Source organism: Erinaceus europaeus, chromosome 8 (genome assembly GCF_950295315.1).
Source record: "Erinaceus europaeus chromosome 8, mEriEur2.1, whole genome shotgun sequence".
NCBI classification, from domain to species: domain Eukaryota; kingdom Metazoa; phylum Chordata; class Mammalia; order Eulipotyphla; family Erinaceidae; genus Erinaceus; species Erinaceus europaeus.
In genome coordinates, this window is record NC_080169.1 from 25,418,248 (window position 1) to 25,431,610 (window position 13,363).

The 13,363-nt window shown below is 44.7% G+C and overlaps 1 protein-coding gene across 1 annotated transcript in view; it reads right to left on the minus strand.

The window, feature by feature from the left end:
• NFE2L3 (NFE2 like bZIP transcription factor 3) overlaps positions 1-1,180 on the minus strand; it is a 32,681-nt gene extending 31,501 nt beyond the window's left edge. The window contains exon 1 of the mRNA XM_007526916.2: positions 367-1,180. Within this exon, the coding sequence (XP_007526978.1) occupies positions 367-942 (576 nt within the window). The 5' untranslated portion in view covers positions 943-1,180. The remainder of the gene's footprint in view (positions 1-366) is intronic.
• Positions 1,181-13,363: the final 12,183 nt, after the last annotated feature.

Consider the following 13,363-nt stretch of genomic DNA (forward strand, 5'->3'; position numbering starts at 1 on the left):
TCGGGAACGTGGTTCGTGAAAGAAATGCATCCCCGAGGAGGTTAAGGTCTCCTGGGGATCCTCCAGGGTGGGCACGGATTCCAGAAAAAGACAAGTATATGTGGGCAAGCAAAGGGCCATAACCTTTCTCTCCATCCCAGCTCCGAACTATTCTTTACTGCTGCCAGTGTGAGAAAAGACATTCTCTACTACCAAACGAATGCTCTCAACCACGTTTTTCCTCCACAAAACGGCTCTGACAGCTTTCCTTCGGATCCACTGCGAGGTGCAGAAGGAGACAGGGGTAGTCCCTCCTTAGCCCTCCACCCTCTAGGGCTCCTGGCCAGCTCCTCCCGCAGCCCGCTCGCGTCCCTGCTCTCCTGTTACCTCGTCAGCGCGGCCGCGGGTGTCTGGAACTTGAGCCGCTGGTTCTGTGGGCGCCGAGTCCACCTCCCCGGCCGCCAAGGGACTACTCTGAGCCGCCCGGGGGTCCCCGCCGACCCCCGGCGCTGCCTGGCTGCCGCCGTCCGCAGCAGCGCCGACTACCCCGACGGACGAGGCGGCCGCGGCGCCTAGTAGTCCGTGGGCCCCGTCGGGGTCCCCGGCCGCCACACTATGCACCAGCCACGCATCCACTCGCGTGCGGGGGATGAAGGGGACCCCTAGGGCGCGCACCTCCCGGAGCAGCTGGCCCTCAGACGGCACCACGGGGTCCGCCCACAGGCACTTGGGGCGCCCCAGCTCCGCGAGCCCCCAGCCTCCCCCGGCGGGGAAGGGGCTGAGCGCGTAGGCGGAGCTCGACCAGCCTCTGCTGTGGGGCAGCTCGTCCCCGAGCAGGGAGTGCGGCGGGATTAGCAGGTACAGGTCTAGGTCCAGGTCCACGCGCAGCCCCGCCAAGCTCAGCAGGATGGTGAGATGCAGGAGCCTGCCGCCGTCCGACCACCAAGGCTTCAGGTACTTCATCTCCCCTCCCCGAGAGCCCCGGGACGTCCCTGACGGCGCCCGCGGGTCCCAGCGCTCCTGCCGCCGCCCTGCACAGCGCAGGTCCCGCGCCGCCTCCACCTGCCCGGAAGAGACAGAGAAGCGAAACAATGGCCCCCGCAGCGCAGCGCCGTCGCGGGCTCCCGCAGCGGGGCACAAAGGCTCCTGCTTCGCCGTGGGTGCCCAGCTTGCGGCTCAGGACCGCTGGAGGAGGAGCCACCTGCGCGCAGAGCCCGCCCCGCAGCTCAGCGCCCCGGCCAGGCCCCGCCCCGAGCCGCGGGGGCCTCCGCCGGGGACACGCCCCCGGCCTCCCGGGGCTCCCGCGCCTGGGAGGGGCTTCACGGGGCGGGGCTCCGCAGCTCAAAGGCTCTTTCTTTATTGGGGGTATCGCAAAGGTCTCTGGGAATAAAAGTTATTCAAGGCCACAAGTGGCCCCCGACCTCGTTAGGCCAGTGGCCCTGCAGCGCTAGCTGGAAGAACTAGGTGCGAGTCTGTGGGAAAGGTGTGTGGGAAGGGACAGGCTGTGTAGACTAGGGGAAAGGTCCAGGCCCTGAGCTGCTCGCGAAGCGCTTCCACCCTCTGGGTTAATACAGGAGACCAGTCCCTGAATTCAGACCCCAGCCCCGATCTGCCAGTTGTGTGACCTTGGATAAGTTACCAAACTTTCTTGTGCTTCAGCTATGTCATGAGTAAAGTAAGGACAATAGTACCAGTTTAGTGTGACTGATGAAGTCAGATGAAATACTATTGTATATGTAAAACGCAGTTTGAAGTGCAAATTCTATAGCTGCCTTTGAGTCAAACAGTACTTCCGGCAAAAGCGCTCCCACCCTGTCCCCTCCCACCCCACCCTAAGTTCCAGTCATAGAATTCTCTCTGTTCCCTGGGTTTGGCCTCACTGTGCTACACCTTCCTTCTTAGTCTCCTTGTATCTGTATGTGAGAGGTAAGTTTCCCTGCACAGTCCACATCCCTCTCCCACTTTACACTCCACTACCTGGACACTGTCTGTGTGCCAGTTTTTTTGTTTGTTTCTTTGTTTGTTTTTTACTATAAAAAAGACACTAATAATATTACCTGCCTAAAGCAACTGTTGTACCAACTCAGACGAGATGCATGTAAACCACCAAACACTGACTGCACTTACCCTTCAGATGCAGCCTTTACATTTTCACTATTTGGAATGAATCTCTTCCCCCATCTGTTCTCCCACAGTACGTTTTCCCCTGTGCCAACATTGCAACACTTGGCAAGGTTCACTCTGTGTTGAGGTTGAGGACTGGTCCATTGTGCCCGCTGTAAATTCTTAAGGGCAGGAAACCTGTTTAGCTCACCTTTGTGCCCACAGAGAACCTAGCAAATGTATGTTTTACTAACCCTCACTGTCTTGCTGGTGGTGAAAGGAGGGAGAGGGAAAGGATGGCCAAGCGAGGGCTGGCAGTTGGGTAAGGAGTTGAGCAAGACTTGTTTATAAAGGTCCCTTCCTCCACCTGTTTTTCTCCTCTCTTGGGGCTAGTATGATAAAAACCTCATACCAGATTTAAGTTTGCCTAGTGAGGCCAGGGGTACAGAAGCAATGCCAAGGGTGCAGAATCAGCCCATTTAAAGTTCTTTAGGCCTTGGAAAATGGGATGTGGATGGTAAAGAGACTGGGAGAGAAGTAAAGGGAGATGCTGACCAGCTTTGCTCTGGCTCACAGCACTTAACTCCCTGTACAGAGGATTTTGGCTTGGTCTTGGTAAATGTCCTCTAAATTGAGGTTTTGATGAAAACCTTCTACACTGTATGGTGCTGTGCCGGAAGCTGTGAAGGGTGTTAAATGGAGTGTCTTTTGCTCACTAAGTTTATGGTTTTATCAGAGAGGGAAAATTGTGCTTAAATTCCAAAAGATTAAGAAGATGTGAATGAATATAAAGGGAGTACTTTAACCCAGTAAGAACTGAGCTACTCGTGCTCTCTTTGAGAGAGTCTTGCATACAGTTTTGCTCCTCCCCCATTTTTGCACTTGAATTGAGCAATTTACTTGAAGTGTCTTGAGGAATCTGCATATATTAAGATCAGGAAGTGCATTTGCATTTAAATTAGTTGGAGAGGGGATTGATCCTTCATTTGTTGATTCTCAAAGTGTCTGTCAGATTGTTCAGTTGAAAAGTGTGGCATAATTTTAGTTTACAGGTTGGTGAAAAAGCAGGACAGGGCATATAAATAACCTTGCAGTAAAATATTAAGACGGGGACTCAAAATCAATTCTGCACACTTTTGACCTTAATCTCAGCAGAAGATTCCATTTATAGGAATGCAGTTAGAGAGAAGAGTGAGATTAGATATAGTGACTTTTACTTAGTGCTTTTTATTATTTTTTCTAGTGCCCCCTCCATTAAGGAAAGAAAAAGGTGAAAAATCATAAACCATTTTCTTGTGACTTAAAAATTTATCTGTATATATTAAAACACGTAAGTCAGTGCTACTCTAAGGGTGATGATCCAAAATTGGTGCTATTCTGCAAGTTATTTCTTTAAAAAATTGCTTTTGTCATGGTCTGGGAGGTGGCCAGTGGATAAAACATTGGGCTCTCAAACATGAGGTTCTGAGTTCAATCCCCGGCAGCGTATGTACCAGAGTCATCCGGTTCTTTCTCCTATCTTTCTCATGAAAAATAAATAAAATCTTTAAAAAAAAAATGGTTTTGGGGACTCGGGCTGTAGTGCAGCAGGTTAAGCGCACGTGGTGCAAAGCACAAGGACCTGCGTAAGGATCCCGGTTCAAACCCCGGCTCCCCACCTGCAGGGGGGGGTCGCTTCACAGGGGGTGAAGCAGGTCTGTAGGGGTCTATCTTTCTATCCCCCTCTCTATCTTTCCCTCCTCTCCATTTCTCTCTGTCCCATCCAACAACGACGACATTAATAACAACAATAATAACTACAATAATAAAACGACAAGGTCAACAAAAGGAAATAAATAAATATTTTAAAAATTGGTTTGTTAATTATTTAATAGTGGTTTATAACAGGGATATAGCTTTTCACTGGACCTACCACCAAAGTTCTGTATGCTTCTAGATGACTTGAGTAATAAAATCCAGGTGCTTAGAAACTTTTTTAAAATTTATTCCCTTTTGTTGCCCTTGTTGTTTTTTTGTTGTTATTATTGATGTTGTCATTGTTGGATAGGACAGAGAGAAATGGAGAGAGGAGGGGAAGACAGTGAGGGAGAGAGAAAGATAGACATCTGCAGACCTGCTTCACTGCCTGTGAAGCGACTCCCCTGCAGGTGGGGATCCCATGGCTGGAACCGGGATTCTCATGCCAGTCCTTGTGCTTTGCGCCACATGTGCTTAACCTGCTGCGCTACCACCCAACTCCCGTGCTTATAAATTTTTATAGCAATCTGATATTGCTGGATAATTTAACACCTGGTCAGTAGGTTTGTTTTTTTTTGCCTTTGCTACTTTATTTTATTAGAAATTAAGTTTTGTCTTTATTCAAAATCACTGATACCCCCAATAAAGAAATAAAAAAAAAAAAAACATATTTGAGAGAGCGAGCAAGCAAGTGCTGACTCTTTACCAGGATAAATTTGAGAAGCATTGCCTGCAATGATATCCCAGTGAAGTCTGCAGGTCTGAAGATGTCTTCCAGTGCTCCTCTTCCTTGAAGGGTGGGCTTAACCTAGTGACTAGCTTCAACAAATAGAATATGACAAAAATGATAGATGTTATTTCCAAGATTAAGTTTTGATGAAGCTTCTATCTTGCTGTCTAAGAAAATATTATAAGTGGTCTGGGAGATAGTATAATGGATAAAGGACCCTCAAGCATGAGGTCTTGTGTTCAATCTCTGGCAGCACATGTACCAGAGTGATGTCTGGTTCTCTCTCTCCTATTTTTCTCATTAATAAATAAAAAATATATATTTTAAAAAAGAAACAGAATATTATAAGGTTGAGTGGCTGTTTATAATAAGCATTTATTGCTCACAGTTCTGGAGGTACAAGTCCATGGTCAGGGTGCTAGCATGCTTAGTTTCTGATGAGAGTCCTCTTCTGGTTATTGATTTGTGTCCCCATATGATAGGATAAGTGTTGAGGGAGAGAAGGCACCATCCAGAAATGGGAGTGGTTGCAGGTGTAGGTGGGGCCTTTGGCTTTAAAAGAAGTGAACCTTGCCTTAGTCTTCTTTGTAATTGGATTCGTTTCATTGAAGATGTCTTTAAAATATATGCGGAAAAGAGTTCTGCCAATATTTTCCTCTAAGTATCTGATAGTTTGTGGTCTAACATCTAAGTCCTTGATCCACTTGGAGTTTACTTTTGTATTTGGTGAAATACAGTGGTTCAGTTTCATTCTTCTGCATATTTCAAGCCATTGTTTCCAACACCATTTGTTAAAGAGACTCTGCTTTTCCCATTTAATAGTCTGGGCACCTTTGTCAAAGATTAGATGTCCATAGGTGTGGGGGCTCACTTCTGGGCTCTCAATTCTATTCCACTGGCTAGTGTGTCTATTCATGTTCCAGTACCAAGCAGTTTTGATGACAATGGCCCTATAATACAGTTTGAGATCTGGGAGTGTGATGCCTCCGGTTCTGTTCTTTTTTCTCGAGATTGTTTTGGCAATTCTAGGTCTTTTCTGGTTCTAGATAAACATTTGTAGCATTTGTTCTATTCTCCTAAAAAATGTGCTTGGGATCTTGATGGGGATAGCATTAAATTAAAAAGCTTCTGCACAGCAAAAGAAACCACTACCCAAACCAAGAGACCCCTCACAAAATGGGAGATCTTTACATGCCATACATCAGACAAGAGTTTAATAATCAACATATATAAAGAGCTTGCCAAACTCAACAACAAGACAACAAATAACCCCATCCAAAAATGGGGGAGGACATGGACAGAATATTCAACACAGAAGAGATCCAAAAGCCCGAGAAACACATGAAAAAATGTTCCAAGTCTCTGATTGTCAGAGAATGCAAATCAAGACAACAATGAGATACCACTTCACTCCTGTGAGAATGTCATACATCAGAAAAGGTAACAGCAGCAAATGCTGGAGAGGGTGTGGGGTCAAAGGAACCCTCCTACACTGCTGGTGGGAATGTCAATTGGTCCAACCTCTGTGGAGAACAGTCTGGAGAACTCTCAGAAGGCTAGAAATGGACCTACCCTATGATCCTGCAATTCCTTTCCTGGGGATATATCCTAAGGAACCCAACACATCCATCCAAAAAGATCTGTGTACACATATGTCCTTGGCAGCACAATTTGTAATAGCCAAAACCTGGAAGCAACACAGGTGTCCAACAACAGATGAGTGGCTGAGCAAGCTGTGGTATATATACACAATGGAATACTACTCAGCTATAAAAAATGGTGACTTCACCATTTTCAGCCCATCTTGGATGGACCTTGAAAAAATCATGTTGAGTGAAATAAGTCAGAAACAGAAGGATGAATATGGGGTGATCTCACTCTCAGGCAGAAGTTGAAAAACAAGATCAGAAAAGAAAACACAAGTAGAACCTGAAATGGAATTGGCATATCTCAACAAAGTAAAAGACTCTGGGGTGGGTGGGTGGGGAGAATACAGGCCCAAGAAGGATTCAGAGGACCTAGTGGGGGTTGTATTGTTATATGGGAATCTGGGGAATGTTATGCATGTACAAACTATTGTACTTACTGTTGAATGTAAAACATTAATTCCCCAATAAAAAAATTAGTAAAAAAAAAAAAAGTGAACCTTGGGGCATTCTCCCACGCTTTCTCTCTTGGGACCACCATGTGGCCATAGAGCTTGTGAGTCCTCTTCTCTCTCTCTCTCTAAAATATATTTTGTTTTTTGGGGAGTCGGGTGGTAGCGCAGCAGGTTAAGCACATGTGGCGCAAAGCACAAGGACTGGCATAAGGATCCCGGTTTGAGTCCCCACTCCCCACCCACAGGGAAGTCGCTTCACAATCGGTGAAGCAGTTCTGCAGGTGTCTATCTTTCTCTCCCCCTCTCTATCTTCCCCTCCTCTCTCCATTTCTTTCCAACAACAACAACATCACTAACAACAACAATAATATTTACAACAATAAAATAATATGGGCAACAAAAGGAAATAAATATTTTAATATATATATATATATTGTTTTTAAGAAAAGTTTAATTTACCTGAATAATCATGCTCTCTTATCAATTCATTGTTAAGATAAGACATGGAAAACTCTCAGAATGGAGACAGAAGCTATCCTCCCTTATCCCTTTAACAAAAGGAAGCTTTTTTCCCCTCCCTTTTCAGAGCATGCTCAATTTTACCACCCTGGGATGCTATCCCCCACCCCCAAAGAAAGTGTGTGAGAGAAAAGACATCACAGCACCAGAGTTTCCTCTTTTACTGTATCTTAATCCCCTTCCAAAGACCCCACCTCCTAATACCGGTCACCTTGGGGCTTAAATTTCAATGTAAGAGTTTTGAAGGGATCTTAACTTTCAGACCATGGTAATTTTTTTAAAAAATATTTATTTTAATTTTTCCCTTTTGTTGCCCTTGTTGATTTTTATTGTTATTGTTGATGTCATTGTTGTTAGATAGAACAGAGAGAAATGGAGAGAAGAGGGGAAGACAGAGAGTGGGAGAGAAAGAGAGCCACCTGCAGACCATGGTAATTAGTTTCTCCTTCTTCCTCTCCCCCAATCTCTCCCGTCCCCTCCCCCCATCTCCTTTCCCTCTCCCTCTGGCTTCTGAAGAGAGCTGTCATATGAGCATATCTTTGCTGCAGCCTGCTAGTGGCATGGTGCTGGTCTTTTCAAACAAAAGCAATGAGGACCAGAGACCTGCCAACAGGTCTTGAGTAAGCACAGACAAATATTCTGCCCTTCTGGAGGTTTGACATGACTGTAATCCTGGCCAACAGCTTGATCATGGCTGTGTAAAAGACATCTCAAACAGGACCAGGTGGAGGTGTGCCTGGTTGAGTACATGTTACAATGCTTAAGGACCCAAGCCCCCAATCTTCACCCGCAGGAGGGAAGCTTTATAAGTTGTGCAGCAGTGATGTACACAGACAGGTGTCTCTCTGTCTCTTTCTTTTATTTTTTAATATTTATTTATTTATTTATTTATTTATTCCCTTTTGTTGCCCCTGTTGTTTTATTGTTGTAGTTATTATTGTTGTTGTTATTGATGTGGTCGTTGTTAGTTAGGACAGAGAGAAATGGAGAGAGGAGGGGAAGACAGAGAGGGGGAGAGAAAGACACCTGCAGACCTGCTTCACCGCCTGTGAAGCGACTCCTCTGCAGGTGGGGAGCAGGGGGCTCGAACCTGGATACTTAAGCTGGTTCTTGCGTTTGGTGGCACGTGCACTTAACCCGCTCGGCTACCGCCCAACTCCCTGTCTCTTTCTTTCTCTATCACCCCCTTCCCTCTAGATTTCTGGCTGTCTCTGTCCAATAAATAAAGATAATAAAAAGAAGACCTCTCAAACCCAAGGACATACCTAAGCCACACATGAATTCCTTACTCCAGAATAAGTCTAATATAAATGTTCAAGTCAGTACATTTAGGATAACCTAATAGGTGGTATAATGAATACACCCTGTGTCAGAAATGTAAAAATAAAAAAAGAAAGAGAAAGGAAGAAAAAGAAAGAAACTATGGTTGTGTTGTATAGTTAATGAATAATTTATATCCATTACAAAATAATAATTTCTCAGTGCAACTGTGAAGCTACCATATAGTGCTACATTCTCATATAGAAAGGTCATAATTTGGTTTACTAAGATTGTAACTTAGCAATAAAGGTAGTTAGTTACCAGTGTGAGCTGAGTATAAGTGCTGTCCATGGAGCTTTTTCTAAGTATTTATCCAAAATCAACATGGAAGAAAACAGGGAACAAAAGGGAATAAGTAAATAAAATAAAAATAAATTAAAAAAATTTAAAATTTTTTTATTTATTTATTCCCTTTTGTTGCCCTAGTTGTTTTATTGTTGTAGTTACTATTGTTATTAATGTCATCACTGTTGGATAGGACAGAGAGAAATGGAGTGAGGAGGGGAAGACAGAGAGGGGGAGACAAAGATAGACACCTGCAAACCTGTTTCACCACCTGTGAAGAGACTCCCTTGCAGGTGGGAAGCTGGGGCCTCCAACTGGGATCTTTACTCCCGTGCTTAACACACTGCACTACCGTCCGACTCCCTACATTTACTATAAATGACACATATCAAGCACCATTTTGCTGATAGTTGGGATGCAAAGATGTTCAAGACAATAGCTTGGAGGACTGGGAGATGGCTCACCTGGTAGAGCACACAATTCACCATGTTCAAGGACCTCGGTTCCAGTTCTTGGCCACTACATGAGAACACTATGCATAGGGAGAGCTTCATGAGTGGTGAAGCAGTGTTGTAGTATCCTCATCCAATCTGGTCCCCTACGCCCACACTGAACTTCTCTGTTCCAGACTCTTGGAAACAGAGTTGGCAGTCAGCTGAGGTAAAGAACAAACACCTCATCACAGACCCCTGCAAGCGTCAACCCGGCTTTGACCTAGAACGTTATGATTGGGCCCTGCTCAGTCGCTATCGAACAGGCCATGGCCTGTGCGCCGCTATGTTCCATCGCTGGGGAGCCAGAGACGACCTGAACTGCCCCTGCGGCTACAGACAGACTATGACCCACATAGTCAACGACTGCCACCTCTCCAGATTCAAAGGAGGTCTCGAAACTTTACATCAGGCTCAACCTGACGCTGTTGACTGGCTACGGAAGAAGGGCAAACGCTAGAAGAAGAAGTATCCTCCTTCTCTCTGTCTTTCTTCCTCTCTCCCTTTCACCATCTATCTATCTAAAAACAAATAAGCAAGCAAACAAAAATTGTCCACCAACAGCTGTCATGAAACCCTGGTGGGAAGAAAAAAAAGACAACAGCTTATAGTCTTATTGCTAGTGACAACTAATTTACAGCTCTGCGGTAACATTATAGCACTGCATTCTGTATTGTGCATTAGTAATGTCCATTATTAAAGTTTGTTAGTAAACAGATGTGCCCAGGTGAAGTACGTACCACTGATTTGGGAGCCAAAGACTCATGTGAGAAATATGTTTGTCATGGGGGTAGATAGCATGGTCATGCAAAGAGAGTCTCTGAAGTCCCAGGTTCAATTCCCTGCAACATCACCACCATAAACCAGAACCAAGCAGTGCTCTGGTAAAAGAAAAAAAAAAAAAAACAAGGAGGAGGAGGAGAAGAAAAGAAATATGTTTGTTTAAGGTCAGGCCTATGCTAAATAGTTTTGCTGTGTCCCATCTGATCTCTGAAGTATGAATGGGTACACTTAAATTCAAGTTGTGGTTCCAGAGTTGTAGGTGTGTGTGTGTAAGGAAGCTGCAGAGGGCAGTAAGGGAATTAAGAAGAAAGGATATTAAAGTAATGCTGGTGGTCCGGGAGGTGGTGCAGTGAATAAAGCATTGAATTCTCAACCATGAGGTTCTGGGTTCGATCCCCAGCAGCACATGTACGAGAGTGATGTCTGGCTCTTTCTCTCCCCCTATCTTTCTCATGAATAAATAAATTCTTAAAAAATATATATAATGCTGATCAGAAGGCTGATATGATAGCATTGTCAGTCTTTGCCCATCACATCCAAAATGCTAGACCCCCTAGACTATTTTGGGTGTGGCTCTGTTTAACCACTTACACAAAACTAGTGAGGCTGGCCTAAGCACTGTAATAAATAACTCTCACATCTCAGTGGCTTATACCTGGTGAAAACTTACTTCTTTCTTACTTTATACTCCAAGGACGAGTGTAGAAGAAGGAAATTTTGTGCTCCTTGGTGTCATTTGAGGATACAGTTTTTTTTCCTGTTGAGGCTTTGATTTCGTCCAGGTTCTCAGCATATGTTGCATTCAGTTGGTGGTGAAGAAAGATACTGAAGGTCAAAAATACAATGGAAAAAACTAAGGGTTAAGCCTGGAAGTGGTATCCTGACTTTCACTCACATTCCATTGATCAGAACTTGGGCTGCTGTAGGGACCACTCCCAGGTGCAAGAGAGACTGGAAGGTGGGAATTTTTTTTTTTTTTTTTTTTAGCAGAGCACTGCTCAGCTCTGGCTTGTGTCTGGGATTGAACCTACCCCCACCCATATGTTATCTATCCCCACCCTCCTTGCCATTTTTCTTTTATCCTATTTTTGAGTAATTGTTAATATTCTCTTGTTTCCTGGGTAAAACTAACATAACTTTTCTGTTGATAACATCTAGATTAGAAAGAATCTTTAAGGGAGTCGGGCGGTAGTGCAGCGGGTTAAGCGCAGGCAAAGTGCAAGGACCCGGGTAATGATCCCGGTTTGAGCTCCCGGCTCCCCACCTGCAGGGGAGTCCCTTCACAGGCGGTGAAGCAGATCTACAGGTGTCTGTCTGTCTTTCTTGCCCCCTCTATGTCATCTTCTTCTCTCTCCATTTTTCTCTGTCCTATCCAACAATGACGACATCAAGAACAACAACAATAACTCAACAATAAAACAAAAAGGGCAACAAAAGGGAATAAATAAATATTTAGGAACAAAGAGAGAGAGAGAGAAAGAAAGAAAGAAAGAAAGAAAGAAAGAAAGAAAGAAAGAAAGAGAGAAAGAAAGAAAAAGAATCTTTAAAAAAGATTTTGAAGGGAGTCTGGCGGTAGCACAGCGGGTTAAGCCGCCCACGTCGCAAAGCTCAAGGACCCGTGTAAGGATCCCAATTGGAGCTCCTGCTCCACACCTGGAGGGGGATCACTTCACAAATGGTGAAGCAGGTGTGCATGTGTCTTTCTCTCCCCCTCTATGTCTTCCCCTCCCCTCTCCATTTCTCTCTGTCCTATACAACAAGGACGACATCAATAACAACTATAACAACAATGAAAACAAGAGCAACAATAGGGAATAAATAAATATTTTTAAAGGTTTTTTTTAAAAAAAGCTTTTGAGGACTGGAGAGATAGCTTAACCCAATAGGAGTGATGCCTGGCTATTCACAGTCAAGGTCTGAGTCCTGACGCCACAGAAAGATGTGGTTACCTTGACATTAAATAAATAAAATTGAAGGGAGTCGGGCGGTAGTACAGCGGTGCAAAGCGCAAGGACTAGCATAAAGATCCTGGTTCGACCTCCCGGCTCCCCACCTGCAGGGGAGTCGCTTCACAAGCTGTGAAGCAGGTCTGCAGGTGTCTGTCTTTCTCTCCACCTCTCTGTCTTCCTCTCCCCTCTCCATTTCTCTCTGTCTTATTTAACAACGACAACATCAATAACAACAACAATAATAACTACAACAACAATAACGACAAGGGCAACAAAAGAGAAAATAAAATAAAAATGAAGTTAAATGCTTTCTACAGTAATTTAAATTTTCAGAAGAACTTCTTTCTTCAGTTCTCTTTTCTATTCTATTCCATTTCTGTCTTAAAGTAGTTTGTGATCACAGTGTATTATGTGCCACTTTGTCACTTTATAAGCATCACTTCACTGCAAACATGACTTTCTCTGATGTATGGCTTTTCTAATTCAGTGGCGAGTGCATTCCCCCACTGCTCATGAACTCACTCTCTTCATATCTTCAGGATCACCAGATGAGTTAGGAAAAAACAGAATCTGGATCTGTTTTCTACAAAATTATCAATATTTGCTAAAACAAAGAGCTGGGAGTACCCCCAATGGAATGCCATCTGGCCCTGTCTTTGAGAGCCTGTGGAAAAATCTTTTCACAGCCGAGATGATTATTTGGCACAACTGACACTGAAATTCAGCACAGTGGCTTACAGAGCAGAAACTGACTTGCACAAAGAAAAACTTTGCTATTGGGCAAGGGTGTGATTTTATACAATAGACTTTCATGCCTGAGGCACTAGAGATCCCAGGTCTAATCTTTAGCATCCACATAAGCCAGAGCTCATCAGTGCTCTGGTTGAGAGAGAGAGAGAGAGAGAGAGAGAGAGAGAGAGAGTGAGACCATAGCACCCAAGCCTCCCTCAATGCCATCGTACTCCCATGTGGTATCCTAGGGACTAGAACCTGAGTGGTGCACATAGTAAAGCAGGGGCCCTCCCAGGTGAGCTATCCTGCTGCTGACATTCATTAAGAGGAATCTTTTTTTTTTTTTTTTTTGGGGGGTGGGGGTAGATAGCATAATGGTTATGCAAAGAGACTCTCTTGCCTGAGGCTCCAAAGTCCCAGGTTCAATCCCCCCCCCCCCCCCCCCCCCCCCCCCCCCCGCACCACCATAAACCAGAGCTGATCAGTGCTCCGGTTAACAACAACAACAACAAAAAAGGAATCTTTTTTTTTTTTTTTTTTTTTTTGCCTCTGGGGTTATTGCTGGGGCTTGGTCCCTGCACCCCAATCCAATGCTCCTGGAGGCCATTTTTTCCCTTTTGTTGCCTTAAAATTT